We start from the raw sequence: 27,958 nt of genomic DNA, 5'->3' as shown, positions 1-27,958 counted from the left end.
GTGGTTAATCCTGCCCTGTGTGTGCATCGGGTGCAGACAAATTCTGTTGCAGCATTTCCTGTGTGCAGAGGAGGAGGCCCACAGTGACTGTGGTAGAGATGGATGCAAAATTCAATTCCGTTCACATTTAAAGGCCAGCTGACCTAATCTGAACTTTCTGAAATGAGATGTGAACGGAAAGGCAGCCATCCTTTGAAATTCGCACTTTGCCGAATTTTGCTATTTATTTTCTCTTTACATTTATATCCTACCTTCCTCCGAGGTGTGACATACATAGTTCTCTTCCTCCCCATGTTATCTTCACAAGAGCCCTGTGAGGTAGGTTAGACTAAGAGTGAGTGACCAGCCCAGGTTCACCCAGCAAGCTTCATGGCTGAGTGGGGATTTGAACCCTAGTGCCTTAGTCCAACAATCTAACCACTTCACCACACTGGCTCCGGGGAATATAGTTCTCCAGCCAAGTAATGTGTACAAAAAGGCACACCCTGGTGTATTATGTCCACATAATGCCTATACAGGTGAAAATAACAAACAAAATGCATTGTATGAGGGAAGTTTGCTTGCAAAAGTGTGTACATTAGACCACACTGCAAAAATGTGTTTATTAGGAGATATGCACACTAAAATGCTGATTAACTTCTGTGAATATTTTTTTTTAAATTTGCAAATTGCTGTAGAAATGTGGAAGAGTAAACAGGGTGGCGCATCATGTTTTGCTGCCTGAGGCGAAATGGGAAGGTGCTGCTACTGCCACCTTGCTGCCTCCCTTACCTGAGTCACATGGCAGTGCCTGTGAAGTGGCAGTGGTAGGTTCTGGCGATATCTTGCCGGAAGCTTCCACCACTGCTGCCACCACTTCTCTGTCACTGGCAGGGGTGGGTGAGACGCTCTTGGGGGCACGGCCTCAGCATTCTTCATGGGTGGCCCAGTCCTGAAAGGAAAATTTAAGATTGGAAGAATTGGAAACTTTGACAGATTTGCCCAACTCTCACCTGGGATAGCTTCTTTCCAAACAGACATCATACAAAGAAAGACTTGTTTTCAGAAAAAGAGCTGAGTAAAGAAAGGAGGGGTTTGACCTGAGGGAGGGAGGAAGCCTAATGGGGCCCTTATGAGCATGTTTCGGTTAACTATCAAGCCATTTCCTGATGGCAGGAGGCAGGGTGTTAATTATAGGAAATGGATCTCATTCAGGACATGTTACTTTAAAAGGGACTGTCAAGATTGCAAGCATACATTTTACTCAAACTCAGTTTCCTGTTAAGCTACTGAAGAGTTTGGGGTGATGATCTAATTTCACTGCATTCATGGCCGTCTTACCCATAGGCCGTAGTGGTGCGGGGCGCCAGGGTGCCGGGCTCTCAGGGGCACCAGGCCAGGAGTCTGGGGCCCGAGAGCTGGAGTCTGGAGAAGCGGCCATGGCAGCGGGTGATGGCCAGGGGAGAAGAGGGGAGCCCCAGGCCCCCTGAGGCCTCCCCCCCCCATGCTCCTCCAGAAATGGCGCCCTGCGAGGCCGGCGGTGGGAGTTCCCGGCACCTTACTCTGCTGCGTTTGCCCTGGCTGGGTCTTGGCACTGGTGGCGGCCTTGCTGGCCGCAAAGTACTATCGGGACTTGGTAGTGGCCCAGTGGCAGATACCGGCTTAGGTAGCCTCACAGCGGGGCATGGAGAAATCTTTGCGAGGCATCTGCAGGAAGGGATGCTGGAAGTCGGGGCTTCTTGGGGGGCAGCAAAGAGGAGAATGAGTGGGGTCAGGCTGGTCTCGTGTGGCTGAGAGGTTGGTGGGCAAAAAAAGGCATTTCGGGGGTGCCTTTTGTTTTGCATTTGTGGAGCCTTTTTGTTTTGCAATCTGTGTATAGTGCAGTCCCGGAGCTGCCTGTTCAGAAAGGAAGCCTCGTGACTTCCAAGTAAAGTGTGTATCGCATTGCAACTTCACAGTGCCGTCCTCTCCCAAGTCCCATGTGGGATTCTTCAGCGGGATATACCAGTGAATAGGCTGGTAGCCTGAGGTTTGCGATTGTCCGTGTGCTTGGGAGCAAGTCCGCTTGAATACCACGGGGTGCACTTCTGCGTAGACATGCATAAGCTTGCAATGTAAATATACCTCGCGTAGCATTTAATGAATGTAGGCAATTAACAGCCACAGGGATGGGATCGCCGTCACTGCACATCTTCCGTAACACTAGTCATCCAATGAAGCACAATGGTGGGAGATTCATAGGCACAAATTTATTCACCCTGTACAGTCCAGATGTTGTTGAACTACAACTCCCACCAACCCAAGCCATCGGATATGGGGGGCTGGTAGGAGCTGATGTGAATTGTACTCCAACAACATAATATGGGGTGCACCACAATATCTGCCCCTGTGGTACATAGTTGAACTATGAGATTTGTTGCTACAAGATGTGATGATGGCTACAAGCTTAGACGATGTGTGTGACATGTTCATGAAAGGTCTGTTGTGGCTATTAGCTATAACAGCTACCTAGAAACCTCTGTGTTTGTCCGAATGCCAGTTGCTGGGGTGGCTGTCTTGTCATGGTTGTGGGCTTCCTAGAGTATCTGGTGTGTGATGCAGAACTAGATTTAAGCATTTCCAGGTGGGAAGTGCCAGGCGCTGCCCAGGAATTCAAGGAAAACAAAAGTCCTTTGGAGGTTTTTAAGCAGGGGTTGGATGGCCATCTGTCATGAATGCTTTAGTTGAGATTCCTGCGCTGCAGAGGGTTGGACTAAATGACTCTTGGTGCCCCTTCCAACTCCACAATTCTATGATCTCCAGTGCCAGAGGCAGCATGCTTCTGAGACTGTGTGCACACCATACTTCAAAGCACATTTAACGTGCGCATGCACTACAAGAACCCTGGGAACTGAAGGATGCTTGAAAATGCCACTCTGATGTGTAACTACAGTTAACAGGATTCTTTTTGCGTGGGCGGGTGCTTCAGAAGTGCTTTAAATGTTTGGTGTATATGCAGGCAGAATATGAGTTACTGGGGAAAGACAGAGAGCGGGCTATGGTGCTCATGTCCTGCACAAGGGCTTCCCATAAACATCTGGGATGGTCACTGTAGGAACTGAATGCTTGACTAGATGGGCTCTTAGTCTGATGCTGCAGAGCTCTTCCTGAGTGAGGATATCCCATAATTCTTCTTGACATATAAGCATTGTTTTTAGGTGAACAGGGAAACATTACTGGTGGTTCTTTTCCTCAGTACTGTGAATGAGGTGCCCGGATTTGCTCAGTTCAGACGCTGATGTCTCGGGCTGCTTTGTTGCCCTGGGCTGGGGGGGCGGATCTTTGCACCCCGGCGCCGCATATGCTTAAGACAGCCCTGACTGCATTCACTTCCTCCTTGTTAGAATGAAAAGTGTGGGCATTCATTGCACTTTCCTTGCTTCCCCATTTCCACATTCAGCAGCCTCAGGATGGCTGCAGCAGGCAAGGATTGGCATGGAGCAGGTTATGGCTACAAGAACATCCTGCTTTTCTCATTAGGGACTCGTGGTGGCATATATGGTTCTCTTCCTCCCAGTTTATCCCCACAACAACCCTGTGAGGTAGGCTAGGGTGAGAGATAAGTCAGGGTCACCCAGTGAGCTTCATGGCTGAGAAGGGGTTTGAACCCAGGCTTTTGAGCTCTTAGTCTGACAACTCTAATCAACACATTTCACTGGCTCACGTGGCTGCCAAGATTTGGTTTCTTCTTTTTCTCCCTAGTATTTTTTCACTTGCTCACCAAAAAAATAGTCACAGATCCAGACTTAGAAAATTCTCAACCTTTTATCAAAGACAAAACTTTTAATAATAAGAATACCTAGCTGTTGCTGCTTTCAAACTTAACTCTTCTCATCATTGTAAACCTACCGACACCCTTGTAAGGTAGGCCAATTATTATCTCCATTTTTTGCACAGGGAGGGTGCAACCTGTACAGGCTGTGGTCTGTACTTTGAGAGTGAATGAAGTCAAGCAGACCAGCTAAACCAGCCCTCCTTCCTCTTTACTGCCCCTGCCACCAGAGTAGACACAGAACAGGTGTGTGTGTGTGTGTGTGTGTGTGTGTGTGTGTGTGTGTGTGTGACAAAGAAGCTTGACCCTCTCCACCCAGCTCAGTCCCCTGATGGAGATGCAAATCTCCTGCTTTCCAGTCTTCCACTTGATCAGTTCATGAGCAGGGAGGGGGGTTATGACCTCCCCTCCTCACTGATTTGCACAGCTCAGCTGGGAAAAAGGGTTGTGTGTGCTGTGTATGTGTGTGTGTGAGAGAAAGACAGAAGGTGGTTTGTGTGACCACACCAACTTTTGGCCATGTCTACCCCAGAAGGCTGGCTATGGGTGGATGATGCTGCCCCACCCCCCACAAAGATAACTTTAGGGGTCACAATAATTTCTGAAGAGGTGTTCTAAAAATAAATGAACCTAACCATCTTTTCTCCTTCCTCAGGGGATTCCAGCCGAATAGTTTTCTCATTCCACCGAAAGGGGGTTCAGAATTACGACACTTTTCTCCTGAGCAAAGACGGGGCAACTCTCTATGTGGGAGCCAGAGATGCTATCCTTGCACTTGACATCGGCAGCCCTGACTCCATCAGGCTGAAGGGTGAGGTGAGTGGGAAATGGGGATTTGAGATAAGATGTGCTGGAGGAAAATGAGGGGGGTGGGTCTGACATGGTGTTCTGGTGATGACAAGCCTTCTGCCCCGTCTCACATAGCTACCACCACATCTCTCTAGAAAGCTCAACCCCCAGGGGGTGGTGATTTCTTTGAATCCCAAAGAAATACAAGGAGAAGCAGGGCTAGGCACCAATTCCCCTTCTCATTTCCTCAAGACCAGCGTGACTTACTTTTGCCCATCAAAGCCTGCCGTTATAAGATCATGAACCAAAGGGTCCTAGGCTCATGAGGGGGAAGAATGCTCTTTGAGTTTAGTGGCAAGAACTAATTTCCTAGAATTTCTTTAGACTCAGATAGAAAATAAGAGGAAAGAGTGCAAAGGTGAAAGCAGAACAGTACGTCAAAAACAAACGAAGCAGTTCAAGCCAGGTCTAGCTAAACTGTTTCGGTTCCTTACAGGCAGGTTTCTGGACACCTCAAGTACAGGAATCTTATGTGGGGGTTGCGTTCCGGGGGATTGTGCCTAAAGGCAAAACTGCGTATAGTCAAGACATAGGGTTCAATGGTGGGTGGGATTGCCAAACTCTTTCCCACCCCAGATGCCCTGCCCCTTGCCACCACCTTCTTAATTCCCCCTTTTTTTGTGCCAAGCCTGTAAAGCTGAATGCGCACAAGTTAAATGCATGTAAGTTAAGAGCTTACTGTGTAGAGTTAAAAAAAAATTATTACTTGTACCCTGCCTATCTCAATGAGTTTCCCCAGCCACTCTGGGCTGCTTTCAATAGAATATAAAAGAACCCACCAAAACATCAGATGTTAAAAGCTTCCTGATACAGAACTGTCTTCAGATGTCTATGGAAGGTCATATAATGATTTATCTCCTTGACATCTGGTGGGAGGGCATTCCACAGGGCAGGCACCACTACCGAGAAGGCCCTCTGCCTGGTTCCCTGTAGCTTTGCTTCTCGCAGTGAGGGAACCGCCAGAAGGCCCTCAGAGCAGCACCAAAGTGTCCAGGTTGAACGATGGAGGTGGAGGCTCTCTGCACTGATGGTTCAACCACAGCATTGAGGACCACAGGTTTATATAACAACAGCCCTCTCTTAAAAGTTGCCAACCCAGGTCCTGTTTAACCAGCAGAACTAGCCAGCTGATCACCTTAACCAAAATAATGTCCAGGGGCCAGGTGGCTGTAAGGCGGGAATAAGCCACCCAGTGAAAACCACAACATTATCTCAATTTGTGGACAGGACTTCTCCGTTTACAGATAATAGAGGACTAGGAAGACTCAAGTATCTTAAAAGGGGCAGACTGGGGATAGCAGAAATGTGCCACAACTGGCACTTTTCCAAATGTTGTGGTGCCGTTTCTCTAAGTGGGCATAAAGAAGCATGTATTGGGGCAGGGAGGGGAAGGGAAATAACATGCAAAAAATGTACTATATTGCTTATCAGCCCTAGAATGCTGACAAATTCCACGAGGGCATTTAAAAAAACAATGCAAAGGGGTATGCAAATGTGGAGAATTGAATTTTAGACTGGAAAAATCAGAAAATCAGAGAATTACTACTACTACTACTACTACTACTACTACTACTACTACTACTACTATCTAAAGTCTTTCCCTTTTCCTGTGATAAGATACTGTGGGGCCCCACAGCCACAAAAAAGGTTGAGTGTGTCTTCAAGAAGAAAAGCAATGAGGTAAGATATGTCTATGTCTCTCTGTGTGTGAAGCTTTATTTCCTTGCTTAGGAATTATAACTTTGTGTGTATGTGTGTCTGCGTGCAGCAAATATAAAAGCAGACCCTGAGCGGAGTGGGGGTTGAATCAGGGCCGGTGACCATGGTGCTGACGAAGGGGGAGCTTAACTCTTTCCTCCTGCATTTGGCTGGTTTTGGTCCCTATCTGCACTCCAAAACAGCTGCCTGACCCATGGGGTGGGGGTGGGGGTAAGATATAGGAAACTCAGCTGTGCAAGAAGCAGCAGCATAAAACCAGGGGTGGTTCTGCTTGCAGGTCTCCTGTGCTATGTCTAGTGTGCCCTCAAATTGGTATTTTCTGTGGGGCCAGGCGAGGGAGGAACAAGTCAGTCCAGATGTATGCTTAACACACCCTAAAATGGCTTCAGGATTGTGGGATCTACTCTGGGTGGGTGGGGGGTTGTCTGTTTTTTTGGGGATGAGGGGATTACTTGCTCTCTCAGATCCACTGGTGCCAGGTGCAAACCATGAACATTGATAGTTAAGAGAATTTTGAGCCCATGAGTTTGTTTTGAGTGCTAGAACTGAATAGAAATCACAGTCCATAAACACACACACACACACACACACACACACACACACAGAGAGAGAGAGAGAGAGAGAGAGAGAGAGAGAGATTCCTAGTCTGCTTGCTCTGCCCCCCCTTTCTTCATACCAACAGTATAATTTAAGGGGTGGGTGGGGGTCTTTGTTCCTGCCATTGTTAAACTGTTGAGAATCAGAAATCCTTGCCGATGTATTTCGAATCACCCAGGGCACTTGTCAAAGCAGAATTATGCACATGTGTCGCTCCCCCTGGTGGATAGTTTATTCATTTGCTTATTGGGGAATTTATAGCTTGTCTTTGGACAAGAGAGACCCTCAAGGAGCAGTAATGAAAAACAAACAGACAGTCTTGACTGTAAGCTGATTAAACATGAGAAAGAGAGAGAGAGAGAGAGAGAGAGAGAGAGAGAGAGAGAGAGAAGTGTGGGGGGGGGAGGAGCCTCCCATACTTGAAACTAAAGGCCAAAACTTGTCTGGATAAATAGAAATTTGGGGTCTATATAAAGCTCTTGAATCTGTCAGACCTGAGCAGGTAATTCGTGCCATAACTGTTGGGAGCCACCACCAAAAGGCACTCTTCGGGAGTGCCTCCCAATCCTAACAGATGGGCTTTGCTAGATTTTGAAGAGCAGGATGGTGCCTCTGTGTCATGGCCCCTTATTTTGCACAGCCTCCTGAGCCAGGTGAGACTCATTGGAAGAGGGAGAGTTACCCCACGAAAGCAGCTGTAAGAAGGGCCCATAGCCTCCCATGCAGAGGAACTGCAGGCTTCATGTTTTAAGGAAACAAATAATGCAGGTGTTACCTCTCAACCACTTCAAAAACCCATTCGAATTTGCAAGCGGAAAAGGGGCTGCTTTCGTGTGCATTCTGTACACTGTAGGACACAGTTGTGCGTTTCAACAACCTCCCAGTGGAAACTTCCTCTGGGATGCAAATTTAAGTGGCAGCTGAATCTTGATTTCCCCTCTTCATCTCCACAGACAGAATGTTTCAATTTCATCCGTGTCCTGGTGCAGCTGAACGACACACACCTTTATGCCTGCGGGACGTACGCTTTCAGCCCCACCTGCACTTACGTTGTGAGTTCCTGGGGCAGAGAGGGAAGGGGGCAGGCTCCACCAGGCTAGCAACTAAGCAAGGGGTAGCCAAGGTGGTGCCCTCTGCCAGTTGTTGGACTCCAGCTCCCATCATTCCCAACCACTGGCTATGCCGGATGGCGCTGATGGGACTTGTGGTCCAACATCTGCAGGGTGCCACACTTTGTGATGTTGCATCTAATCTCCAGGAGAGCACCCATTGGATTTCCAGACTGCTATGCTGCATGCCTATAACTGCCTCGAGAGACCCAATGGATGCCTTGTACCACCTGCCCATCCCTGAACTGGAGCAGCCTAGTAACTAAGAGGCTGAGGCAAAAGACCAGAGATCCCCGGTTTGAATCTTGAATCTTTGCCATGAAGTCGCTAGATGAACCTTAGGCAAGCTGTTTTTGCACACATCTCAACTCCCCCATCTGCAGCATGGAGAGAACAATAAATGTTTGGTTGATTCTCAGAGCTTAGTCTCACCATTTTCCAAACACAGAGCCTCATCCAGACACAAAACTTTGAGGTTTTCTACAACCAAGCAGTATATATATATGTTGGTGCTGACCTTTAAAGCCCTACACGGCCTCGGCTCAGTATACCTGAAGGAGCGTCTCCACCGCCACCGTTCTGCCCAGACACTGAGGTCCAGCTCCAAGGGCCTTCTGGCGGTTCCCTCGCTGCAAGAAGTGAGGTTACAGGGAACCAGGCAGAGGGCCTTCTCGGTAGTGGTGCCTACCCTGTGGAATGCCCTCCCATCAGATGTCAAGGAAATAAACAACTATTGGACTTTTAGAAGACATCTGAAGGCAGCCCTGTTTAGGGAAGTTTTTAATGTTTGATGTTTTATTGTGCTTTTAATATTCTATTGGGAGCCACCCAGAGTGCCAGGAGAAACCCAGCCAGATAGATGGGGTAGAAATAATAAATGATGATGATGAAGATGATGAAAAAATCAAATGAAAAAACAAAACAAAACAAAAGCTTACTGAACATTTGTGAACTAGTCAAGCATTACTACTTGACCTAACCTAACCTCCAAAGGTGTTTAGAGGATCAGAACAAAGCAAGGGTTACGCATAAGGCACCCAGAGTGTCCTAGAGGAAGATAAGACCCATGCCCCAAATGCAGTAGATATAATTATGCAAAAAGAATTATGCAAAACTATATTAGGAAGAAATGACATTTCCCAAATTGTGCAGCAAATAGGGATGCTTGCTTTCTGAAGGACGCTTTCCAATATATTCTTTTTTTCCTTCTTTTCCCCCTTTTCTTTCCCTGGCTTGCTAGGACCTGGAGAATTTTACCCTGGCGACTGATGTAAACGGCAAACCTCTCCTCCTGGAAGGGAAGGGCATTTGCCCCTTTGACCCTCAACATCAGAATACAGCAATCGTAGTCGGTGAGCCCTTGTAACACCCCAAAATCATTGCCTGTCCCCCATGACACATTACTAAAGGCTCTAATCCAGCCTTCCCCATCCAGATGTTTTGGACTACAACTCCCATCAGCCCCCGCCAGCTGGCAATAGAGGCCTGTGCTGTGCCCGGACCCATGCTGGTGCCTTTCCCAGGGATGTGCACTGGAGATGCCCATTCTGAGATTTAACTGTTATGGGCCCTGGGGAGGGAGCTGAAGGGTGGGAAAGTTAGCAAAGCATACTGACTGGCAGTGAATTACCAGAACTCCAGAAAACAGGGACTGTTCCTGAGAAGGAATCATCTTGTTTCCTGCCTTTACTCTGCAGATGGCGAACTTTACACGGGTACCAGGAACAACTTTCAAGGCAACGAGGCCATCATCACTCGCACCCTGGGCAGCAGGACTGTTTTGAAGACAGATAACTGGCTGCATGGTAAGAGCACAACCGGAGGACTGGGGAAGGGGGAAGGGTCTTAGTCCAACCCCCAACTAGCATCCAGTGACTCCCACCATCCACCATGGCCTGGTCGCCTAGGCAACTGATAGTTAATGGATTGGTACCCAGAGAAGATGCATCTCCTAGGCAACAAGCTTTCGCCTGGGGATTCACGCCAGCTGAGTCAAGAACTGGGAGGGCAAAGGGGATCTCATGTCTGGCTTCCCTCTCCAGGTGATGCAGCTTTTGTGGCCTCCTTCAACATCCCAGTCGACGACAAGGTCTACTTTTTCTTTGGGGAAACAGCTAAGGAGTTTGACTTCTTCGAGAAACTGACCGTCTCCAGGGTGGCTCGTGTCTGCAAGGTGAGCCGTCTCAAGAATCAAGGGAGCTTTTGAGCTGGGACTTGCTTGGGCTCAGCCCCAGGAACATATTTTCTGTGGCAAAGTTTAGCTCTTGAATGTCTGAAGGAGTAACACATGGGCATGTGCAGAGTGGCTATCCCTTGCCTTCATTCATCACATATCTGGGATTGGAAAAGAGGCTTTCCCAAGAAGGAACTGGAGCCAGAATTTAGTTTTAATTATTTTGCTAACATATTGGAAAGGATTTTCCTTTACAAAAAAAGACAACAATAAGGCCAAGGTTGGTAGGTTGGAGCAAGGAGACATAATAGAGATTTATTCCCTTTTGGACAATAGTGGACTGCCAATGATTTTCCCTTCCCCTCTCGTAATGCTTGAATTATAAGAAGCAGATTTGGGGCAGACAAATGAAAGGACGAAGTGTAATTTGAGAATCCACTGGCACAAGATGTACTGATGGCTGGTAGCTTAAATAGTTTTTAGTTTTGGATTTAAAAAAAAAATGGACAAGTTCACAGAGGCTAGGTCAGCCAGTGGCAATTACATAGGACTTCTGTCTTCAGTCTCCCTCTGAATATCAGATGCTTTCATGCCCTTGCTCCTATCCATCCTTCCTGAAATCTCTTAACTGGAGGCCAGAACATAAGGGGAGCTTCTGCTAAATCAGAAAGGATGGCTTTCTAGGGTTGCTTTCCCAAAACTGATGCCCGCCAGATGTTAGTAGTAGTAGTAGTAGTAGTAAAAGTAGCATCATCATCATCATCATCATCATCATCATCATCATCATTGCATTTATTAGCCTTCACCAGCAGGTCAAAGGGCAGGTTGCAACAATTTAAAATTCAGAATTAAAGATAGGAAAAGCAATTAGGGGTGTTGTACTACTACTGCCATTATCACTGTCCATTGGCTGTACAGTTAGGGCCAGTGACTCCAGCATTGCAGCATGTTCCTTTGAATCCCTTCCAACTCTACAATTTTATTACAGTGGTACCTCGGGTTACAGACGTTTCAGGTTACAGACTCCGCTAACCCAGAAATACTGTAGTACCTCGGGTTAAGAACTTTGCTTCAGGATGAGAACAGAAATCGTGCAGCGGCGGTGCAGCGGCAGCAGGAGGCCCCATTAGCTAAAGTGGTGCTTCAGGTTAAGAACAGTTTCAGGTTAAGAACGGACCTCCGGAACGAATTAAGTTCTTAACCCGAGGTACCACTGTATTCTGTGAACATTTGTAGGGTTGCAAGCTATGGAAGGTTGATCTAATGACTCTAGCATAGGGATATCAAAAACCGCTGGTGAAAATTGAAAAGGAAGTGAAAATTGCTGCAATCTGTGCTTCCGTCTGTGGCCCGGAATGGAAATCAGTCAGGCGAATTCTATTTGTACTTGTTCACATAATTTTGTTGGGTTTTTTGAAGCACACAAACAATACATAATGAATGGCTTATTAAACATTGTTATAACATTTCTCTTTTACATTGCGATGAATGTAACTTCACAATTTACATAACTTACACTAAACAGCAGACAGAAAGATGAATAACATAGTAGTTGGTGAAATCTGAACTGCAGTGGAATGGAAGCAGCGCTGATTGTGACAAAATGCAGTTTGGAGGGGAAATCGCTGCTTTCTTACATCCCAACTCCAGCATCTTGCTTTTTCTCTCAGTGGTCAACCAGACTCCTCTGGGAAGCCCAGAAGCAGGGCACCCATGTAGGGAACAGCTAGGGACTGAACCTGAGACCTGGCTCCAGATCATAGGTGGCAAACCTCACGCAGGCACAATGAACAACTTTCCAAGTGTGTATTATAAATAGTTAAATAAATGGGAAGAAAAGTCACATTGCACATCCTCAGTGCGAGGACTAAGCATATGCTTTTACCCCTGTTGTTGTTTAATACATCGTGATTCAGGTTTCATTATACAAACAAGGTCAAAATCAAGAGAAAAATGTGCAACATTGCATAAAACAGTAAAACAAAGCAAACAGTAACATTGACAGGATTAATACAGACAACCAGCAATCTGATTATCCCGAGAGAGCCATCAGACAATTCAGGGGCTACTTAGGGACCTGAGGGTGAAGGGGAGGTTAATACAGTGGTGCCCCGCAAGACGAATGCCTCGCAAGACGAAAAACTCGCTAGATGAAAGGGTTTTCCGTTTTTGCGTTGCTTCGCTAGACGAATTTTCCTATGGGCTTGCTTCGCAAGACGACAACGTCTTGCGCTTTTTTTAAAAGCCGCTTGAAGAGGCGCAGTTGCGACGGACCGTGCTTCGCAAGACGAAAAACATCGCAATACGAAAAGAATCGCGGAACGAATTCTTTTCGTCTTGCGAGGCACCACTGTAATAATAATAATCCGTTCCGGAAGACTGTTCGACTTCCAAAATGTTAGAAAACCAAGGCGCACAGGGCGCTCTGCAAAGTCCATGAAGAAAATTGGGAAAAAAACTCAGCGGAAGCCATTGGACTTCTGAAGCGCGTTCAAAAATGGAAGCATTTACTTCTGGGTTTCGCCATTCAGAAACCAAAATGTTCGGCTTCCGAGATGTTCAGCAACTGAGATACCACTGTCTACTCCTTCAATTGGTCTGCTATCAGGCCAACAGTGAGTAAGCGAGGAAGTGGTTAAATTGTCTCCCTGGTTTGTTAGTGATGCTTGCTTTTCCATCCTCTCTAGAATGATGTTGGAGGAGACAAGGTGTTGCAAAGGAAATGGACCACATTTCTGAAAGCTCAGCTGTCTTGCACCCAGCAGGGGCAGTTCCCTTATACTGTCATCCAACACATGTTTGCCCTCCCACAGCCAGGAGGTGGTGCTGATTTCTACGGTGTCTTCGGTTCTCAGTGGTAAGGCTGTGAGGGTCTTAGTCTTAGTGAGGGTGGGGGAGAAATTTGGGTTGGTCTGCATTTTAACGGGAACCTCCCTAATCTGCACTTCCCCAAACATTAAATAAAACATTAAATTGGCATCTGAAGAAGTGTGCATGCACACGAAAGCTCATACCCAGAACAAACTTAGTTGGTCTCTAAGGTGCTACTGGACAATTTTTCAATTTTTTTTTAAATTAAATTAATTGGAAACACAACTATCCTTCGAAACTTGCGCTTCTCTGAATTTTGCAATGTAGTTCTCCAGCCCCAAATTGCATATCTTATTGATAGCAAGAAGCTATGTGTGTCGGGAGAAATGCACACTAAAATGCTGACAATTGTACAGACCTTTTTAGAAAAATATAATAAGGCAAACTAATCTGGAAATGCAACAAGCTAAACTTGAGACTGGAAAAATGAGAAACTGAGAAAAGTTGAAATTGACAGATCATCCACTCTTACTTCAGAATTCATTTTTGGTCTAGCATTGTGCTAATTGGAGATAAATAAATGTGCCTCAGAGAATATGCAAAATTCTAGTGGGGCAACTACCTTGTATATTTCTTTGCAGGCAGGCAGGAAATCTTGGGAGCTCAGCAGTGTGTGCCTTCAGGCACGATGCTATCAAAAAAGCCTTTGATGGGAAATACAAGGAGTTGAACAAGGACTGTTCCCGATGGATGACCTACAATGGCCAGGCCATGAACCCTCGTCCTGGCAGTGTATGTATTGCTCCTAGCATTCTCCTTGCATTGAAGCCAGAGTCTGCCTTGCCCTCTTCTTAATCAAGTTTGATCTAAACTTTCCTGCCTTTAAATGTAGTTCTTGCACCAAATTGAACAGGCCCTAGAAAGGCAGCCATAACTCCTTGGTAAACTGAAGAGGCAACTGTTCCCCAGGTTGGAATGGATGTTCTTCCCATCAGCAGTACTCCTGGGCCAAATCCAGTGGTTTATCCAAAACTAATCATGTAGCTAAAAAGGGCAATACATGGGCCATGTTGTCTTAAGGTTTGATGTCTGTACCTTTCTCTCTGCCTCTCCATATGCTTGGGCTGGTGGTAACATGGCAAAAGGTGTTATGTATCCAGCATGCCTGGGATTTTGTTGCCATAAAATGGTTTGCACTGTTGGTCACGAGTTCACCTGGAGGGGTTGTTCATTTGTGCAACAATGTCAAAGTAACGTCAGGCGAGGAGAGTATCTCACTGTACCTGGAATAGTGCTGGCACTATTCAGTGCCAACTGAATAGTGGTGACCTCCCAGTTCACCTAGATCAGCTATTTCTTCTGCAATAGTCGCAGGATAAGATTTTATTCCTTCTGTTGTCCTGCCTAGTTCCAGCCCTTTTCTCTCTTATGGCATTTGCTCAGCTGTAGGTGTCCTCTGGAGGGTCCCCAAAGCTTTCAATTCAGAACACAGAGCAATTCAAGCCTCTATATGTCCTTCCAACTCCCAGCACCTTCCAGATTTGCAGACACTTTAGCCCTGGCTGTCATCTTCATAATTACAAGATCATGTCACCCCTAGCCAGGTGAAGGGGTGGGGAAAACCCACTCAGTTGTTTCTGTGACAAAACACCAACATATTTGCACATGCAGATAAGCTACTTGGCCAGGGTATATTGTCTTAACCAAAAGACTGGATTGACCAGTTCAGCAGGTTCACTCTGCTATATTCTAAGCTCCCCATTACTAAATCACAGGCTTGGTGGGACCCACAGATATAATCCAGAGCAACCCCACAAACCTACAACAATATTTTAATTATTACAGAAAGAACTAAGTGGTGCTCCTGGTCACTCTGTTGGCTTTTTGCAGCACCATAGCTCAGGGCCAGCTTTGCCTGGAAAAAGGCCCCACATTCAATCTCTGACATCTCCAGGCAAGGCTGGAAAAGAACCCTGCCTGAATCTCTGGCTGCAAGTGGCTGCAAGTCAGTATAGATCTGGGGTAGCTGACGTGATGCTCTCCAGAAGTCGTTGGATGACAGCTTCCAACATGGCAAACCATTGGCCATTCTGAGGGCAGCAGCTCAGTACAGGGGTACCTTGGTTCTTGAACTTAATCCGTTCTGGGAGTCCGTTTGACTCCCAAAGCCATTCGACAACCAAGGCACGGCTTCCAGTTGGCTGCAGTAGCTTCCTGCACTCACTTGGAAGCCATGGAAGCCACATCGAACGTTCGGCTTCCGAAAACATTCGCAAACCAGAACACTTACTTCCGGGTTTGCGGCGTTTGGGAGCCGAATTGTTCAGGAGCCAAGCCTTTCGAGTACCGAGATACCACTGTATAGTTTTACAGTAAAAAGCTAGAAGAACCAATCGTCTGACTCAGTCAAAGGCAGCTTCCTATCTTTTATAATGTTTGAGCTTCTTCTCCCTGCAGTGCTCTGTCGGCCCGTCTTCAGACAAAGCTCTGACGTTCATGAAAGACCACTATCTGATGGATGAGAAGATTGAGCCGACCCATAACCAACCTCTGCTGGTGAAGCAAAACGTTAAATACACCCGGATTGTAGTGCACCAAACTCAGAACAGCTTGGGACATCCCTACAACGTGATGTTTCTTGGGACAGGTAAGGGTGGTTGTTGTTTGCTTTGGTGGTAGAGATTGAGCTAATTGCTTTGTCACCTCATTATTCCCTTTGACCCAACAAGGGCTGCAACATTTAACCAACTGATGAGCTGAACAGCATTGATCGCAAGCATTTTGATCAATAATAATAATAATAATAATAATAATAATAATAATAATAATAATAATAATGTTTTATTTATACCCTGCCCATCTGGCTGGGTTTCCCCAGCCACTATGAGCAGCTTCCAACAGAATATTAAACAGAATAAAACTTCAAACGTTAACAACTTCCCTAAACAGGGCTGCCTTCAGATGTCTTCTAAAAGTCAGATAGTTGTTTATTTCCTTGACATCTGGTGGGAGGGCATTCCACAGGGTGGGCGCAACCACTCCCAGAAGCTAGCTGTCCATCGTGTCAAAGGTCACCAGATAATGTGCTAAAGGTTCATAGAATCATAGAAGTGCAGAGTTGGAAGGGACCGAAAGGGTCTTCTAGTCCAACCCCCTGCAGTATAGGAACCACAACCTTCTCCCATGAGAAGCTGGGAAAGCTGATGGTGGGATTGCAGACGCCTTTGTCCATCTTTCCAAGTCTCACCCATCTTAGCTCTTTCTGCTCAGGGCCTAATTTCCCCTTGAAGTCAGGAGGGGCAGCACGAGAGAACAGCCCCGCCCCCAGTCCTATGGCTTACTTTCGGTCAGTCAACAGAAAGGCAACCCCCTGCCACACAGTTAGGGCTCTGAAAGTGGAAGTGAACCTCATGTATGAAGGAGGGTGGACTGCAAAAGGGGAAGAGGTCAGTTTCCCTCACCCACATGCATGGGCATAGCCAGGACTTTTTTTTGGGGGGGGGGTTCATGCCTTTTTTTAGGGGGGACAGAATCTCAGTTAACTATGTAGGGGGCAGCTGCCCCTCCCCACCCCCCACCCCTTGGCTACGTCCATGCCCACATGCCCCTTTTGGGGACACAGAGCCCTTGAAGGGGGTAAGCCTGCATTTTAACAAACCCTTCTGCCAGCACTTTGTCTCACTTGATGCCTTGTCTTCCACAGACAAAGGTGCCCTTCACAAAGCCGTGGTCGTCGGCAGCGATGCTCACATCATTGAGGAGATCCAGCTGTTTGAGAAGCCAGAGGCGGTCCAAAACCTGCTGCTCTCCCCTGAAAAGGTGGGCTTTACTTTCTTGCATAGGATTGGGGCAACATACTTTTAAGGGGCCGTATCTCATAAAAAAAATGCAGACATCCATCTCATAGCTACACAAAGAGAGAAACAAGAATAAGAATGGTGATGACAATGGTCTTCCTCTGCTTGTGCCTTCTTAGGGGATTCTGTATGTGGGCTATTCCACGGGGGTCCTGCAAGTGCCCTTGGCGAACTGCAGCATCTACACCACCTGTGCCAACTGTGTTTTAGCGCGAGATCCTTACTGCGGCTGGGATGGGCAGAAGTGCCGAGATATCTGGGGTGCTACAGAAAACTTGTGAGTATTTGCAGTATCCCTCAGGGATTGTCACATTAAAAAATAACAGAGCCCCCAAATACGTGCATGATAACTGACACAATCCATTTATGACATCATAATGTGGTGTTAGCAGTCCCTTCCTAGCTTATGCTGTGCTAAATTTCACATCTTTAGTGTGAAAGAAGCCCGTAGCTTCATGGAACCTCTGTGTCCAGAAGCAGGCCATCACTGAATACCAGCTGCTAGGAACCAACCACAGGGAACTTCCTTACTTGGAAGCTTCCTAGAAGCATCTGATTGGCTGCTGTGAGAAATGTGATAGTGGGGTAGACGAACTGAAATATACTCAGAGTTGAGTGTGGATTTCATGCTCTTTATTCAGCTCATAGTAGTAAGGAATGCCAGTTCCCCCGAAATAATAATAATAATAATAATAATAATAATAATAATAATAATATCTTTATTGTCATTGCCCCCTTCGGGGACAACGGAATTACTTAATGTCTGCTTTATATACACAATGGGCCCCACGTGATTGACTAATTCCGGGATTCTCCTGTAGGCCAATCAGGTTGCGGATTCACTTCCAACTGGAGTTGGATTGGGTGGCTCCTGCAGACCAATCAGACTGCTGTATTCTGAATCCTATTGTTCTATTTTTTATTTTTTTAAAAAAGATATTTATTGAAAGTTTTTAAAATATAGCAAAAAATGAAAAATAAACATACAAGATAAAAAACAATTAAAAACACACATTAATTTTCAATAACATAACTTCCGTACACTTATTTCCTCAGACCTCCTCACACCTCCCCTCCTTGTATTCCAATTCAATTTGTTAGTTCAGCAAATCCTTACCATTAAATTTTTATACCCCCACCTTTCTTCTGTCATGGAACCCAAGGTGGTGAGCATGTGGTTACGGAGAATACTTGCCTTGCATGTAGAAAGTTTGAAATTCAATCCTTAACATCTCCAGGTAGGACAGGGATAAAACTCCCTGTCTGAAGCCCTGGGAAGTCGCTGCCCAAATCAGTGCAGACATTACTGAACCAGTAATAACAATATAATAATAATCATAATTTATTACTTATACACCGCCCATCTGACTGGGTTGCTCCGGCCACACTGGGCAGCTTCCAACAAAAATACAGTGCGGAGGGGATCAAACATTAAAAGCCTCCCGAAACAGGGCTGCCTTCAGATGTCTGCAGAAAGTTATAGGGTTATTTAACTCCTTGACATCTGATGGGAGGACGTTCCACAGGGAGGGTGTCACTACTGAGAACGCCCTCTGCCTGGTTCCCTGTGAGGGAACTGCTAGAAGTGCCCTTGGAGCTGGATCTCTGTTTCTTGCCTAGACAGCGGGGGCGGAGACGCTCCTTCATATATACAGGGCTGAGGCCATTTAGGGCTTTAAAGGTCAGCACCAACACTTTGAATTGTGCTCGGAAGCATATTGGGAGCCAATGTAATTATTTTAGGACCCGTGTTACGTGGCCTGGTGGCTGCTCCCAGTCACTAGTCTGGCAGCCGCATTCTGGATTAGTTGCAGTTTCCAAGTCACCTTCAAAGGTGGTCATACATAGAGCACACTGCAGTAGTCCAGTCGGGAGATAACCAGAGCATGTACCACTTTGGCGAGACAGTAGCCAGGAAGGTGGGGTCTCAGTCAGTGTACAAGAAAGAATTGGTAGACAGACGGACTAAAGGTCTGTATAAAGGAGCTTTCTATGTTTGTATGGGCCATAGGCACTCACCTATCCAGGTACTGTCCAGACCTGTCCCACACCTGCTTCAGCAAGGTGGCATGAACCTTCTCTCTCTCTATCTATCTCTCTCTGAAATAAAATGCAAATTTTGAGAGGAGAAGTCTGTCGACTGCTGTAACCCACAAGAGCTAATTGGGCTCTCCATGGAGAGTCGTACAGTCTAATTCCAAATGCCATGGGCTGAAGACAAAATGCGGGGCTTCGTGCTCCATCTGTGGGTTTCTTGGAGGCCTCTGGTTGGCCACAGCAGAAAACACTGGATTGGTCTGCTTAGTAGGGATGAGGGAGAAATGTGGCTTGATTCAAAACACTTTTTTAATGAAAATCTACCTAATACATGTGAACTGAAATGCATGTATCTTTCAACATTCACGCTTCTCCAGATTTTGCTATGCAGTTCTCCAGCCCAAACATGCTTACAAGAATAAAGGCTTCTATTAGTGAAAAGAATGTGCTAGAATGTATTAAATTAGGGAAATTATTGCAAAAAAAATGCATATACTAGGCAAAATCGCATGCACATGGAAATTAGTATGAGTTATCATGTAGACTTGTGAGAGGAAATTGTTATCTGTTTTTAAAAAAATTATTTATGCTTTTCAGGTTTATACATTTCACTAATTTTACAATCATTTTAACATTTCAGAACTTGACTTCATTCCCCCTCTTTCTGCGATTCCTTAAATTTATTTTTAATATCTTCTGCATATCCAAATTAACTTAATTTGCTGATTTATTCATTTACTTTAAATATATACTCTTATAAACTGCAGATTATTACAATAATCCTGCCAATGTTCTTATCTGTTTACAATTTATCTGTAAATATTCAATAAAACATTTCCATTCTTTTATAAAAAGTTTGTTATCTTGATTTCTTATTTTTCCGATAAGTTTCGCCATTTCTGCATATTCCTTAAGTTTTTTGTATCCATTCTTCCTTTGCTGGGACTTCTGCTTCTTTCCATTTTTGGGCGAATAACATTCTTGTTGCTGTAGTAGCATTCATGAATAAGTTTCTATACAGTTTAGGTAGTTCTGTCCCTATAATTCCCAAAAGAATCTCAATTGGGGAAATTGCAATCTGATGTGGAAATGGGGAAAATTGAATTTAAGATGGGGAAACCGAGAAAAATCAAAAGGGACAGATTTGTCCTTCCCCGCTTCTTAGTGCAACCCAGTAAGGCAGTTCTTACTTTCCTGTCTTCTCTTTGTTCCTAGGAATGACTTGGTGCAGAATATCGAGACAGGGAAGCCGGATCCTGGGTGCCAGCCCAAGAGCGGAATTGGCAGAGCTATACCAAGGACTCAGAGTGGCCCTGAAAGCAGTTTGCTAACAAGTTTAGTATGAGCCTTGCAGAGTTTGATTGATCGGCGAAGGTTCTTCCCCTGTTCGGAAACAAAAGGCCTTGTACTTCCCAAGGCTGTTTGTTGCTTTGCGAAAGCAATGCATTTGAAAGCAAGATGCCCGTTTGCTAAAGCCACACAGAAGTTTCGTTTGGGAAGACCATCCAAGAAAATGATAGGGGAGGGGAATGTGTGTTAGGAATCCCAATGGCTGTGGTCGACTACCTTTGCAACCTCTGCTGCTCCGAAGGATTTTAGATTCATTTCAAGCAGGGAGGAGAAATTTGCTAGACTATGTTGGGGGCAGTGATCTGTCTATGGCAGAAGGGTAGGAGAGGGTTTGGGGTAGCAAACTGTCATGCGCACCCATGTTCACTGTGTTCTCCAGCTGCCTTGGGACAGTCCCTGTTGTTGTTCTTATTTTGTCTTTAAGGGAGATGTTGGTAATGATTTTTTTAAAGGAAAACTTAGCGTGCCCACAATGTGTGTTCCATCAGATTACAACTCCCTCCCCTCCGAGGTGAATCCTTTTTGAGCAAATTCGGCTAGCCAGTCATGCTAGCAGAAGCCTGTGAAACAGGGCTCTCCTCCCACCCACTGCAACCCCCCCCCCAAAAAAAAATGGCTGGAGGGGTCAGGAGGAGAGAGGAGATTGTTGCATCAGGCAAGCAGAAACATTTGCACTGATGGAGCAGTCCCTTAGAGCTATGTTTAAGGGCGTGAGATGCAGATGTGTGCACTAGTGTGCATGCAAACCAATACATATGCATGAACGCTAGAGTGTCCAGCAGTGTGTAGCCAGCCATCAAGCCCACATGGTGACTCTTGAAATGTGAACAGGCATGCTATAAGTACAAACGATGCATCCTTATCTTTTTATCTGTGAAATGGTGGAGAGCATGAATCACAGCTTTGTTTCTCTTCCTATAAATTTCAGTTATGACCGCTTCGTTCAACACCATGGTGAGACTGCCCTGCCCACAGGCTTCTGCTCTGGCCAACTACTCGTGGAACTACCCAGACAGGAAGATTCCGGACAGGCTGATCCTAGAGGACGACAAGGCCCTAGTCATCATTGTGCACGAGGAGACGCTGGGTCTCTATGAGTGCTGGGCCAGTGAGAACGGCTACCAGCAATCTGTGGCACGCTACCATGTGAGGACCCACGACTCCCCTGCCAGGGTGGATGGAGCCCGTGATTCCTATGCTGATGGAGAGCCAGTGAGGGAGTATCGCTCCTACTGGGTCCAGTTTGTCACTGTGACGGTGCTGCTGTCAATGACCTTGGCCGTCGTGGTAGCGTTGGCCTTTTTCTCCTACCACGACAAGCTGAAAGCGAGGAGCAAAGTGCAGGGCTGCAGCAGCCTCCCTGACGCCAGTAAGGCCTCCGGGCAAGAGAAGGTCCCTCTCAACAGCAGCCAGATCCCCCCGCAAAGCAGCGAATACCAGATGCAGGGCCCTTGCCAGGAAGCTGCCGACAGCTCCAAAACCTGCTGCGTTGAAGTGGGGGGGCCCTTTCAGGACATCGACGCTGACAACAACCGCTTGGACTCAGGCCTGGCCAACGGGGACGACTCTAGAGCGGCCGTGGCAGCGGAGGGGATCTAGCCTGGCCTACCTTGTCCCCCACCAGCTGTTGCCGGGAGCAACCGTTAGCAATTGCAGCAAATTCACACAGGCAACCTGACAAAAACAAAAAACCCAGAAGTCTTAGCACTAATGTGGTGCTCTTTTGAAACACCACCAGAAAACACAGAGTTACCTCTGATTTCAGTATTTCCCCCCTCCCTGTTTTCTGGTCTGTTCAATGCCACGTAAAACCCAGGGCTTAGTGTTGCACCGCTGGCTGAATCCCTGTCGTGCTTTCGTGTCCCCACCTCCATCCATCGGGTGCTGGGCCAGCATCCCCAAACATTCACTCACTGCCGAATCCACAAACCTCTCTGCGAAGTTTTTACCAAAACCCGGAAGGCGGAGTCCCCTCGCTGACTCCTGGTCTCCAGAGCTGTTGGGTTTGGAGATGCGCAGGAGTGAAGGGCAGGTGTGGCAAGGAGTGGTTGGGTCAGGGCTGTTTGCTCCATGGAGAGGTAGCAGCCTGGATGTCATGCATCCTAGATGACAACCATAGAGAGAGAGGTTACAGAGGATTTTACTGAGAGGGTGGCAGTTCTTAAGGTCACGGCGATGCAAGACTGGGCTTCCTATGCAGAAAGGCAGCTCAGTGATCATCGTGAGGCAGCTCTACAAAGTATAATGGCACTGTTGGGGCCACAGAATGGGGATACTGAGAGGACAGAGCCACAGGGCATTCTGTGCAAGGTTCCCTGGAGCAGAGGGGCCCTTGTGCGTTGTCGTGCCCAATGTGGTTCTCAGTTACCTTTTGCGATTAAGCCAGGCCTGCCTCTGACTCGCATTTGTGGATGAAGAGGGTGTGGCAGGTCTCCACTTTGCCTGCTTTAAATTAAAAAGGAAACAGAAGTGGGTAGGTGGGAGGTGTTTGGAAGGTCTTTCTGTGTCCTGCAAGGAGCGCTCAGGAGCAGAGGAAATAGCCTTACCACTGGTCCGTCCTGCTCAGTAACACTGACTAGGGTATCAAAAGGGGTGCTCTCAATCCTATGCAGAGACGTCAGGGACTGAGCCTGGGACAGAATGGTCTGCCACTGAGCTGTGCCCTCTATAGCTTACCTAAGGAGTCTTTCTCCACACCTTGCAAAACCACTAGAGGCCCCTTTCACCTGTTTGTAGCAGGTCTTCGTGCTCTGCTCTATAATATACATACTTGTGTAGCTGGGCCATTGAAATTCTGTGCCAAAAAGCAAAAGGAAATCTAAGTTCGCTGCCACAATTTTGGTCCTTTTTTTTCTTTTAAAAAGGCACAACATGTTTGCATAGTTTATATTGGTTTTCTGGGTTGAGTGGGCCAGGAGAATTAGCTATGCAAGGCCTGAAGGGTGTCTCCCCACCCCTCGAACTCTTCCGCACATACCTACCCCCCTCCAGCTTCTACAATTTCCACAGGCATCACTCACATACTTTTTCAGGCATGGCCTTTGCAACCATAAGGACTAGATTCTTGTCCCCCTTTCTACTTCCTAAAGCGGAACCTGTGAGTCTTTGAAAGATGGTCCCTGCCCTCAGCATACCACGTTCTTCCAGAACTAGAGCATTCAACACATAAGAGCTACCCACATGTGGAGGCCATTTTAAATTGCTTGGGTAAAGCGGTGGGCTCCCTTACACCATGGGTGGGCAACATGGTGCTACAGGTGACTGGAATTGTAGTCCAACCACACTTGGAAGGCACCACATTGGCTACACCTACCCTGCAGCTTGGGCAACTTCCACCATCTTCTTTGCTGTGATGTAGCACCAATTGTCTGATTCCATGTGGGATACTCTCCTTACGGGAACAACTCCCCTGTAAGGCGGTTTTATTCTGGCAGCCAATTGGTCCTCATGCTGATGCTTACTGTGAGAAGACTCATTGCTAACTCATCCCCCTTTTCAGTTGCAAAGTGCTTTACATGTGTTTGGCCTCACAGCCCCCCTGTGAGGCAGGTCAGTATTATTCATCTTCGACACGTGGGCAGCAAAAGGAGTTTGCCCAACGCCCTGCACAGAGCCAAATCGCGTCTCCGCTTGACACAGGTGCCTTGGCTGACTTGGCAGAGGGATGCCTGAGGGGACTCCCCCTTCCCCATTTGCTTTTCTCCTCCTCCAAAGTCAGCCAGAAGTCTTGGCTCCTGGAACTGAGCCTACCAACAACTCCCTAGAAGTTTTTTGTGCAGCCCCCCCCCCCCAATATCTTTCTTTTCCCGTTTATGTTGCTCTGCTGACCTCTAGTGAGCAAAACTGCATTCACAGACGCTTTCAAGCCTTCCTTTTGCTCCTACAACTTTCCTCTGTTGACCTATTTGCTCTGCTTGTGGACAGACCTTGGTTGCTGGAGGAAGGGAGGTGTGTGAAACAAAATTTGTCCCAAGTTCTAGGCCTGTCTGTACTGCCATTGCCTTGGGCATGCAAAACTACTTGCAGTATTTCTTGTTTTAGAATTGCATTGTTTTTGTTGGTCTAAAAGAAGAATTATTTGATTTGGAGACTTCCAAGGTCCAGTGATTCTGCTGGCGCGCTAATGCTCTGGACTCAGCGATGTGGACATGCCTCGTAAGAAGACACATACGTTGCCACTGAAGGCTGTTTCATGTGTTATACAGTAGCAACCAACTGTACACTTTGGGGAGAGGAAAGGCTTGCTCCACGATGACCATACCTGCACGATTAATCTTTTAGCAAATAAAAGTCTTTGTCGTGTCCATGTTTTGCCTTTTTAGGTGTGTCTTTAAAACGTCTTTGGCCTGCACTGAAGAAAACATGATTTATGAAGAGGACCTGAGTTCGAATGGCGCGTTGTTTCTTCCAAGCAGCAGCTATTGGCATGCCTTGTACACACCTTTCCTCTTTGTGTGTACATATATGTGTCTGTGTGTCTTTGTATGCAAGAGAGTGATGTTCTTAACTGTTGTGTTGGAGTGGCACCTCTCCCCAAAGGAGGGATAGGTGGGAAATCCTAGTCGGTACACCTTCTCACCAGCTAATTAATTTAACTATATCAATTGATAATTGGCCATTGAGTTGCGGGGGAAGCGAAATCTTTAAACGTATACTTTAAAAAACATCTACAGGTACTGCCCTAAATGTTTTAATGTGACCGAAGTGGAATATAGGAGACTTTTCCCAGAGGAAGGAATATTTATATCGCTTAGTCTGTCCCCACAACTTCTCAGGTTTTTGCCTATTTATCCTTCCCTTCTGAAGAATAAGCAAAAGCACTCCCATGTTTGCAGAGCCATCAAATTGCGGAGTTGGAACCATCCACTCCAACCCCCTGCAATGCGGGATATCACAGCTCTTTGCACACACCATACTGCTGCTGTGTACACACTATATACCTAGAATCCTGGGAACTGCAGTTTACACCTCAGAGAGCTACAATTCCCAGCACTCTTAACTGCAGTTCCCAGGATTCATGGGGGGGGTAGGGTGTCCATTAAATGTGTGGTGTAAACACAGCCGGTGGCGAGTTGAGAGAGTTGCTCATCACCAAATAAGGAGGATTTTTAAAGAGCTGCTTTTTCTTCCCATGCTCCTTGAGATCCAGATGATGCCCCCCTCCTCACCCCACAACAAAATTCATTTTACCAAGATGGGGAGGGGGAATTATGGCTCTATCAGCTGCTGTTAAGTTGGAGTGACTGAGGCTGGAGAGAGAGATAAAATTGTCAGTTGAAAAATCATTTTCTGTGGTAGCCTTTGCCTCATGCCTTCTGGATGTTTTGGACTCCCAGCTTCATGCTTTTCCTGGCTGGGGCTGATGGGAGTCGGAGTCTGAAATGGCCACTCTGTCAGGGGCTGGTTAGAGTCCAAAACATCTGAAAGGCACCAGGTAAGCAAAGGCTGGCATGCACAGGTACACATTTCTTCCCCAGTTGCCTCTGGTCAAACAGACTTTTGAAAACAGGAAAATAAAATAAAACAAACTATTTTCTGCTTGGCTGGAGCCAGAAATGGGGAGCACCTCAAGCAAGGACCCCCCCCTTTCAAATTGCTCTTCAGAAAAACACATAACCTCTCTCCAGCCTGATTTGATCTCCTCAATGGAGGAAAATGCATGTCCAACAGGGTGTTTTGTCTGTTGTTCATTGTGTTGTTTATAACTTGTTTTTTTTAATGTGTTTATATGTACTATTTTTATTAAAAAGTTTGATGCATTGTGGTATTAGTGGTTAATAACTCTTGATTATTGTATCAGATTCTCATCTTGGGGCAGATGTCAGAGGCAATACCTGAGTCAGAAGGCTCATTATCCATACTCGCCTTTCCTCTGCTTTTTCCAGGCACAATTTAAAGCTCCATATCTGAGTGCCCTTCTTTGTTCCGGAAGCAAAACGTTGACATTTGCTCCAATTCAGCTTTAAAGAGCAGCTTTTCATGAGGAAAACTCAAGTCAAAAAAGAGGGGAGGAAAGCTTGGACCCTGAGCATTAAAGCGTAGCTAAACCCTTAGTCCTCCTCACACCCTCCACTACCTGCAGCCACTAAGCTTGCCAGATATCAGGTGTGGTGTGCAATTTTAGGCTTCTCGTTCTCAGGGTCTGTGAGGAAGGCCTCAAAATTGCAAGGTGAAGGGGCAGCTGGGCTCTGCCAGGGCTTCTTGGTCAATACCTTCACCCTGATCTCAGGGCAGTGCTGCTACACAATGATGAACAAGCTCACCTCCAAAGACATCTCTCACCTGAGCTATTTTTCTAGAAAAAGAGGTGCTGGAGCTCCCCATGAACACCTCCCTTGTTCTTTTTTATAATGGCAATGGCACCCACCTCAATTCTGGAAAGTTCACGCAGGGGGGGAAGCTGTGTTTCTCACTACCTCAACAACAATTCTCTCAAGTCCCTCCTGGCCAGGCCTCACTTGAGACCCAGAGCACCATGGTGCCCCTCAATGTGATCTCCCACCACAGCCTATCGCAATTTTATTTAAAACTTCAGTGCACTTAATCAAAGGGACACTTGCAGCCTGATCCGTTTTATTTTAAAATCCAATCAATTATCTTGGTCCTTTTAAAACAGGCCAAATGTCTGCAATATCAGGTTGCTCAGCTTGGGTTTTTTCTAATAGCCTTTGGAGGTATGTGTGTGTGGTAAAAAAACCTTTGATTTTTTTTAAAAAAGCATTTGTCGTTTGCTTCTCCCCCTCGCAGAAGTGTTTGTGGTGAGATTGTTCCAAAATTAAAGAGCTATGGACAATGGGTTTTCATATAAAAACCAAGAAGGTTTCTTCTTTAGCACTTTTGAATTTATGAGTGGACACTGATAGGGAATTGAAAAATAAAGAACTTATTTCACATCGCCTAACGGCAGCCTGGGCCTCAGTAGCCTATTTTTGGAAGATCTAGCTAATTGGGATTATTGGCATACCAATACTTAGAATCATAGAATCATAGAGTTGGAATAGACCACAAGGGCCATCGAGTCCAACCCCCTGCCAAGCAGGAAACACCATCAGAGCACTCCTGACATATGGTTGTCAAGCCTCTGCTTAAAGACCTCCAAAGTAGGAGACTCCACCACACTCCTTGGCAGCAAATTCCACTGTCAAACAGCTCTTACTGTCAGGAAGTTCTTCCTAATGTTTAGGTGGAATCTTCTTTCTTGTAATTTGGATCCATTGCTCCGTGTCCGCTTCTCTGGAGCAGCAGAAAACAACCTTTCTCCCTCTATATGACATCCTTTTATATATTTGAACATGGTTATCATATCACCTCTTAACCTCCTCTTCTCCAGGCTAAACATGCCCAGCTCCCTTAGCCGTTCCTCATAAGGCATCGTTTCCAGGCCTTTGACCATTTTGGTTGCCCTCCTCTGGACATGTTCCAGTTTGTCAGTGTCCTTCTTGAACTGTGGTGCCCAGAACTGGACACAGTACTCCAGGTGAGGTCTGACCAGAGCAGAATACAGTGGCACTATTACTTCCCTTGATCTAGATGCTATACTCCTATTGATGCAGCCCAGAATTGCATTGGCTTTTTTAGCTGCCGCGTCACACTGTTGGCTCATGTCAAGTTTGTGGTCAACCAAGACTCCTAGATCCTTTTCACATGTACTGCTCTCAAGCCAGGT

At 46.3% G+C, this 27,958-nt stretch overlaps 1 protein-coding gene across 10 annotated transcripts in view; it reads left to right on the top strand.

Moving 5' to 3' along the window:
• The window catches only part of SEMA4A (semaphorin 4A), an 80,130-nt gene extending 54,074 nt beyond the window's left edge, over positions 1 to 26,056 (top strand). For all 10 annotated transcript variants that reach the window (XM_081174554.1, XM_081174557.1, XM_081174555.1 and 7 more), the window contains 13 exons: positions 4,446 to 4,606; positions 6,257 to 6,319; positions 7,909 to 8,007; positions 9,305 to 9,416; positions 9,762 to 9,869; positions 10,107 to 10,237; positions 12,925 to 13,094; positions 13,690 to 13,840; positions 15,506 to 15,695; positions 16,752 to 16,867; positions 17,025 to 17,182; positions 20,158 to 20,276; positions 21,221 to 26,056. In XM_081174554.1, the coding sequence (XP_081030680.1) occupies positions 4,446 to 4,606; positions 6,257 to 6,319; positions 7,909 to 8,007; positions 9,305 to 9,416; positions 9,762 to 9,869; positions 10,107 to 10,237; positions 12,925 to 13,094; positions 13,690 to 13,840; positions 15,506 to 15,695; positions 16,752 to 16,867; positions 17,025 to 17,182; positions 20,158 to 20,276; positions 21,221 to 21,891 (2,249 nt within the window). In that variant the 3' untranslated portion in view covers positions 21,892 to 26,056. The remainder of the gene's footprint in view (positions 1 to 4,445; positions 4,607 to 6,256; positions 6,320 to 7,908; positions 8,008 to 9,304; positions 9,417 to 9,761; positions 9,870 to 10,106; positions 10,238 to 12,924; positions 13,095 to 13,689; positions 13,841 to 15,505; positions 15,696 to 16,751; positions 16,868 to 17,024; positions 17,183 to 20,157; positions 20,277 to 21,220) is intronic.
• The last annotated feature ends 1,902 nt before the right edge of the window (positions 26,057 to 27,958 follow it).

This window comes from Podarcis bocagei, assembly GCF_964188305.1.
Source record: "Podarcis bocagei genome assembly, chromosome: 16".
NCBI lineage: Eukaryota > Metazoa > Chordata > Lepidosauria > Squamata > Lacertidae > Podarcis > Podarcis bocagei.
Note: the sequence above shows the minus strand (reverse complement) of the source record. Positions and strands in the feature narration are given on the sequence as shown.